This window comes from Hylaeus anthracinus, unplaced genomic scaffold, assembly GCF_026225885.1.
Source record: "Hylaeus anthracinus isolate JK02 unplaced genomic scaffold, UHH_iyHylAnth1.0_haploid 11997, whole genome shotgun sequence".
Classification (NCBI taxonomy): domain Eukaryota; kingdom Metazoa; phylum Arthropoda; class Insecta; order Hymenoptera; family Colletidae; genus Hylaeus; species Hylaeus anthracinus.
Window position 1 is genome coordinate 12,476,358 of NW_026534344.1, and position 7,087 is coordinate 12,483,444.

At 34.1% G+C, this 7,087-nt stretch overlaps 3 protein-coding genes across 6 annotated transcripts in view; 1 reads left to right on the forward strand and 2 right to left on the reverse strand.

The window, feature by feature from the left end:
• The window catches only part of LOC128889531 (ras association domain-containing protein 2), a 110,950-nt gene extending 109,739 nt beyond the window's left edge, over window positions 1-1,211 (reverse strand). For 2 of the 4 annotated variants that reach the window (XM_054147227.1, XM_054147226.1), the window contains exons 1-3: window positions 831-1,211; window positions 243-337; window positions 8-138 (exon numbers count right to left, since the gene is read on the reverse strand). In XM_054147227.1, the coding sequence (XP_054003202.1) occupies window positions 8-138; window positions 243-337; window positions 831-870 (266 nt within the window). In that variant the 5' untranslated portion in view covers window positions 871-1,211. The remainder of the gene's footprint in view (window positions 1-7; window positions 139-242; window positions 338-830) is intronic. The other 2 variants (XM_054147224.1, XM_054147223.1) reach the window with 2 other exon arrangements.
• Window positions 1,212-1,636: 425 nt separating this feature from the next.
• On the forward strand, window positions 1,637-3,586 carry LOC128889168 (nucleoporin NDC1). Its single transcript, XM_054146552.1, has one exon. The coding sequence runs from the start codon at window positions 1,865-1,867 to the stop codon at window positions 3,584-3,586; it is 1,722 nt and encodes a 573-aa protein (XP_054002527.1). The 5' UTR covers window positions 1,637-1,864.
• Window positions 3,587-3,910: 324 nt separating this feature from the next.
• LOC128889167 (WD repeat-containing protein 36) lies at window positions 3,911-6,852 on the reverse strand. The gene is made up of 3 exons (XM_054146551.1): window positions 5,217-6,852; window positions 4,847-5,124; window positions 3,911-4,776 (listed from the first exon to the last, which is right to left on the reverse strand). Exons 1-3 carry the CDS (start codon window positions 6,748-6,750, stop codon window positions 3,919-3,921), a joined length of 2,670 nt encoding a protein of 889 aa, XP_054002526.1. The 5' UTR covers window positions 6,751-6,852; the 3' UTR covers window positions 3,911-3,918.
• Between the last annotated feature and the right edge of the window lie 235 nt (window positions 6,853-7,087).

The following is a 7,087-nucleotide window of genomic DNA, read 5'->3' on the forward strand; positions in this document are numbered from 1 at the left end:
GCCATACCTGGGTAATGATGGTCTAGCTTCTTTCTTTCCAAAACTTGTGTGCGATTCAACTCTTGTTCCATGACCAAATAATTGTGGTCCAAAGAGTGCTCCATAACATGGTACATGACAATATGGAACACCCTTATGCTATTAAATAATGTATACATTAAATACACTTTAATTGTATTTCAAAATAAATCAGCAATATTATGATATTATAACAGTAACTTTAGAGTAAAAGATTACTGCACCTCTGCATGTTGGCCAGGATTTAAACGTTTGCCACATTCTTCACAACGTAAACATTCTGGATGCCAATCATATCCCAATGATTGTTTACGTTCAGCTAAAGATATATAATTCTTTAAATGCTTCATCGAATTACATAAATACTTTTATAATGTAGGGTACATTCAGGGTATAATATATTTTATTTTTCACATATTTCACTAAATATTTACATAATTAAAAATAATGAGAACATATAACATTATTAATTTGGATTGATATCTAAAATATACAAATGTACTACAACTTTTACACATATTATTCATCTTCTCTTTAATATTTAAATGGAAATCTTCGCCAATTTATGACAACAAAAAATAAACATTGTTTGCATTGCTCTTTTAGTTAGAAAAATAATGTTTTTATTAACAACGAAATATTTGACGGATACATGCACAAGTTATTTATCGAATAGTTCTTATATTTGAAAAATATACAAGTTTCATGACATTCAACCAAACAAAAAAACAAATCAATTTGTTCTAATGACAGGAAACGGTACTTGTCAAAATTAGTACGCCTTTTTAATATATGCGACGATTGGAACTGACCGAAGTACACTGGTTTTCCACATTTATGGCACTTCCACATGACGATGGTCGATCAACAGTTCCATAAAATAACAAAAACTAATATTTGTGGACCTTTAATCCATTTTGTTTATACTATATATTTATATAGGCGCATTGAAAATGACATGCGGGATAGTTACAGACGTTACTAGTAAGGCAACCTTCGTTGAATAATGAATAGTTCCTGTTCGTGTTCGAAAATGTATCAAGTACTTGACTTACATTTCGTTACTAGATCTATAGGGTATAAAATAGAACTACAGAAAACTCAATAAACACGTGACGATAAATACAATATTTACTCAATAAAAACATGACAAGCAAGCGCTTATATTTCGAAAGAAAAAACAAATTGCGCTTAAGAATCTATCCCACATAATTATAACACAACTCTCTGGTAACAGCCAATCACTGAATTATATTAATACTAATTTAGTGGCACCATCGGTGGAGAAACGCCCAAGTTTGTAGTCGAGATAGTTCCCGCTGTTTTTATAAGATCCCGCCACTGATATTTTTTAAGCAATTATTCTTTATTTATCATAAATTCTTTACTTTATAACAATATAATATATTAATATGTCAATATTAATATATTACTATGTCCAATTTATCGTTTTCATGCAAGAATGTATCATTTATTTTTATTATTTGAATGCAGCTATCGATCTTTTATCGACACTCCATTTTTTACTACAAACTTGGGCGTTTTCCCGCCGATGGCGCCACCAGATCCGTTCAATGAGCGGCTCTGTGAACGGTGGGCTTTCCGAATGTACCTATCGTAACGGAAAATGCATATACCGGCTTTTCGAAGTTTGTGTTTCGTTTGTTATTGTATAACAATGCATATATAACAGTCGCAATGGTGAAGATATGTAACAAGTTAATGTAATATTTTGCATTTTCGTAAAGCACCTCCCAGTGTACCAGTTTATTTCATAGAAGTTCGATTTGTACAGTGTATAAAGTTTCATCAAGAAAGCGAAGGTTAACCGACACAAGTAAAGAAAATGATGCAGACGAATAAGAAAGGATGCAAAGAATTATTGATGCAGAGGATGTTCTTAGCTATAATCTCCAGCATAGCGGTACAGTTTTTCCTTGTGTCATGTTTGTTTTTAATCACGAATTTAAACTCAGACTATGCATCGTGGTTTCAAAACACATGGGCAGCAATAACCTCGTTACGAATGTGGAGTTATTTCTGCGTTCTCGCTACTGTCACGTTCTTCCAAGGAATTATTTGTAGTAAAAGTTACTCGAACACTCCGCCTTACTTGAAAAGCAGATTCGCAAAATTTCGTAAAATATTCACGTCTCAAAACATCTTATTGGGTGCTCTGCACATCATCATTGGTGGCCTTCTTGTTTGGTTGCATTTATCAGTCCAAGGAGGGACATACAGCTTTTTAACGAGAGAATGCACTATAGTCTATGGGACATGCCTTATAGAAGAACATTATTTTCTGTTCTTAAGTGGATTTTGGAGTGGACTATACTTTTTCTTAAAGATTAGCATACTCCGTGTGAACTACTTAAAATTTCCTGTTATACCCATGTCAAAGTTCTATCGTTTTAAAACAGAACTATGCACACTGTTACCATCTTTAATGGCTAGATGTGTGTGGCCAACATTATACTACTTAATTGTTTATTATTTCATGGGTTCCTATTGTCGTTCTGTGATATTATTCTTAGCATCTGCAGAATTGGAAAGTGAACCATTGAATAGTATTCCTAGATTAATAAATCTGCCATTGATCTTCCATTTGTGGTTGTACCAATTGATATTTGTGTTGGCGATTGACAGCACTTATTTATTATTTAATCTGCATTTGACTGAATGGGTTCCTTTTGAATTTAAACAAAGCAATGTATTTAATACTGACAACTCTGGAGTAACTCTTCCCGAAGCATTGTCCATGGACAAAATACCAATAATGCAGCACTTGGGTTATTTGGATTTAGTCACTGTGGCTCAAAAGGAAAAGGCAAGAAGAAGCATATTGTTTACATTGAGTCAACCTGGTGGTCATCCTTACAATTGGAACTGCATTGTAGAAAAATGTATTGGATATATGAAGAAATTTTCTGATGATCTTAATGCAGCATGCATAAAAATTCCAGAACCATCATGTGTACCAAACACAAGTGTGATAACAAAGGGTAATATATTTCAGAAGGAATACGTTTACCGCATGCGCAGCTTAGTAAAGGAGGAAACACTAACATCTACTCAACAAATTGATATAAAAAAAGATGATGATAATGAATTATTTATTCAAAAATTCATAAAAACGAAGTGGAACAATTTTCTCATATACTTGCTTTCTAAACCTCTTATTGCTTACATCTTTGGTGAAATGGAAGGTGGCAAAGTGAGTCACATTTTATTTAATGGACAATCAATTGTTTGGGCTGCTGAAGCAATGTCTTCCTTATCTGTATCATCAATAAGCGAAGATTCCTACGGGATCGCACAAAAGGATTTACCGCTTGTAATTACTACGTTAATTACATTGAAACAAGCTCTTGATAAATTACAAAAATCAAATATTATGGCAAAAACACAGGAAGAGAAATTTATTCAACAAATTTTTCAATCTTTGTATGGTGCAATAAAACGAAGCCTTTACAGAATTGTTATAAACTTTGAAGCTTATATTGGAGAATTGACTCTAGAGTCTGCAACAAAGGAACAGTTATGCAATTTCCTTGCATACAGAGAATAATTTTTGTACCTCAATATTTATAATCTGCAATGTATATACTGCTACACTCAAATACAATTATTTTTTTTAATTATATTTGTACACATATTTGTGATTGCAGTCTTTTTTGGAATCACAGTAGTATAGCTCATTAAACGTAAGATACGAATTTTTATTGAAAGAATAATTGCAAGTTGGAAATGTATAGTGTATTTTCTAAGTGTGATATCATTAAATTTAAATATGTAAAATGGTATAATAAATCAGATATTTCCATAAAATTAGTGTTTCTTCAGCGCGCATTTAAAAACATGTAAAACAATAACTCGTTTTTTTTATTATCACAAAATATATTACATTTTTTTCAAAGCTTGTACAACGCTAAGATTATAAAACAATTTATCTCTTAATAAAAACCAGTTTTTCGATTGCGCTTCTTGTATCGTACTTAAATAATTTCTTAACGATTCGGTTTCTGTTATCGCTGTTCCGTGCCACTTTAAGAACACGGCTAAGTAAGCTTGTGCCAATTCAAAATCAGTTTTCTGTTTGATCATATAATGTATCATTTTCATAAAACGAAGCAACAAGGTACTCGCCGTGTTTTCATCGATCGATAGTGATTGAATTTCGAAATCGATCGAACTCGGGCTCATATATTTCAATTTTTCAAAAATATCTTCAAATTTGTCGTTCTCGACAGATAGTAGGGATTTACTGAAAATCGTAAGATTCTGTAGGTTTGGATGAGTCATCAATTTTTTGTTTGTGTCTTTATTTTGGACGTCCGAGAAATCAAATTTGAGTTCTAACGATGGAATCGTTGGCAAAAAGAAGGGGGCACTTTCTGGTGCTTTGGGTGGTTCTTTTGGTTTGTTTCTTCTTCTAACGATATCTATGTTGAGTAAGTTCTGCCATCTTGAATGAGCTAACCCGGACATTGTAATAAGGTCATCGTGAAGTTGTTGTGGGGAAACGTAGTCAGACTCTGATTCAATCTTAAGATCGTCAATATCGAGATCGATAACCTCTACTACAGTGTTCGGAAGACCGATCATTGGAACCGGATCATCTCTGTTTACGGCTTTCAGCGAAATATGAGAATAAAGAGTTCGATTTGACCATAGATAAATCCCAACATTACATACATGCGTCGTGGCAAGGAATTCTCCCGTCGGAGAAAAATGTAAAGATGTACATGCTTCTGGAACCTAGTGTCACATTCCGATAATATATGGTACTAATAATAGACTTAAGATTCAAATGTCCACAAATACATACCTGAAAAATATCTATTAGATTTGAAGATGGAATATCCCATGTACAGATTGTACAATCCATAGATGCTGTTATTAACCACCTTGAGTCTGGATTAAAACACGCATCTGTTACTCGCGATTGATGTCCCTCAAAACGTCGTACAATTCGTCTTGTATCGAGATCAATTAATACAATACTAAAATCTTCTAATGCTACAGCTATCAGAGAGTTTTCATTGTGATACCTCAGCCACTCAATTGGTTCATCCATTGCTAGTTTTGCTCTTGGCTCTGTGTTTCCTTGAAATTATAACATAATGAATTGAATTTACAAGAACATGTTGAGGAACATAACATTGTTCTTTGTAACATTCCAAGTAAATTTTATCTACCTTTTTTTGGCTTAAAATCCCAAAACTTTATAAAAGCATCCCTTCCAGCTGTAACAACAGTTTGATTCAAAGGATCCACCATTACACCTCTTACAGGACCCTTATGAGCACCTTTATCATCACCATAAGTAGCTCTGTGAAGTCCTGATTGTATATTAAATCTTTCTACGTGGCCTGTATTATAACCAATAACAACAAAATTCCCACACTTTGTTAAGCATACACTGCTTGCTACAACATTGTGATTGCCTTTAAATTTTTCTGGGAATAATTTGTGTTCTCCCATTTTTGCTTGATTATAAGACCAAGTGGTAACTGTACCCAAGCCAGAATGTGTTGCCACAATATTATCCCATTCTTTTTCTCTTGTAATTTCTGCAGCAAATTCAGTTATTGGTGGCATTATCAAAGGGTCATCTGCAGTCCTTCCTTTCTTTTTTGAAGCTTTTCTGTTAAATGAGGCTCTGCCCAAACTTTTATTTAATATTTCTGTAACTGTGGAGAATATTCTCAATGAAGAATCACTTCCAGCTGTCAATATACTTGTGCCATCATTTCCATAAAAACGAATTGCAGTAGGTGGTTCTGCATGAGCCTCTCTGATTCTTAGAAGTCTGCCAGCACCATCAGCTAAATCAAATATCCATAGTTTCAAAGAATTATCAGGTGATGATGACACCAACAGTGGCTCATTTGGCAAATATTTTAAACCAGTCACTGCACCAAAATGTGCTTTGTAAAGTTGACTCTCTACTTTCTGCTGTTCTAAGTTCCAAAATACAACATGACCATCCAAACTTCCTGTGGCCATAATTGGATACTCATCCGTACGGAAACTAATAGATATCACAGAGCCCCAGTCTTGTACCAATTCAAAAAGACTTTCATCATATTTTAGATTGTGCAATATAATCCTTCCATCACTCAAACCAACAGCTACAACATCTATTGCAGGAGCTTGTTCAAGTGCAGTTATAGGTGTCCTCCAACCATTGAATGTATAAATTGATTTAACAACCTTGAGATTCCACAACTGTAATTGGCCTTGTTCACTTCCAAATAATACTTTGTTTATATAAGTGTTGGGATGTATCAATGTTGTTATTTTGAAAAGATTGTCACTGAAGTTAAGTTCCAAACTTAGCTCTTCTGATTTGATATCCCACACTTTAACATTGTTACCTTCATCTACAGATATTAAATGTGGCCCAAAAGGCAATAAGGCATGCACAGTGTGCTCGTGACCTCTGTAAGCGTGCTTTATCTCTGTTCCCCTTCGCCAAGCAAAGATGACATTTTCACATGCTGTATAAATATGATAGGAATCCCCTGACAAACACGTAATTTCACCTGGATGGGTTCCTGACACACTGAGAAGTGTAAAATGCGAACAGCCGTACGTGTGAAACGCATTTCCAACGCATGTTACTATAAGATTCTCTTTCCGCCTCTCAATATATCTTGTCACGAGGGGAATGTGATTACTGACATATCCTAATGCGCGATTCTTTACAAATATTTTACTGTGCACCATTGTCTCGTCTTACTACACGTAAAAAATAATGTTTACACATAAAAAGTTAGGTTAAAATACACAATCATGCTTCGAAGACACCAGCTATGGATGCGTCCATATTGGAAAATACGAACTATACTTTTCCATAGAGGTACAACCGGGTACTTTTTGGCGGAAGTCAGTTAGAGGCGGGAATTTGCATATAGGGATTGTCCTACTCTATTTAAAATATTATATCATTATGGAATTACCCTTCTCTTTTAGACTTTTAAACTGTCAAAATTTCTCTTGTGAGTTCCCAGTATTTTCTCTCAAATGAAAAGCCATCTAGCGGTGAATATTCCGAACTATTTTT

Bases quoted from the DNA above. Each gene is read 5' to 3' on its own strand.
- LOC128889168 (XM_054146552.1), top strand. From the start codon at position 1,865: ATGATGCAGACGAATAAGAAAGGATGCAAAGAATTATTGATGCAGAGG.
- LOC128889167 (XM_054146551.1), bottom strand. From the start codon at position 6,750: ATGGTGCACAGTAAAATATTTGTAAAGAATCGCGCATTAGGATATGTC. The intron at 5,125-5,216 runs GTAGATAAAATT...TATAATTTCAAG, and splicing joins GGATTTTAAGCCAAAAAAAG to GAAACACAGAGCCAAGAGCA. The intron at 4,777-4,846 runs GTATGTATTTGT...ATGTGACACTAG, and splicing joins ATCTAATAGATATTTTTCAG to GTTCCAGAAGCATGTACATC.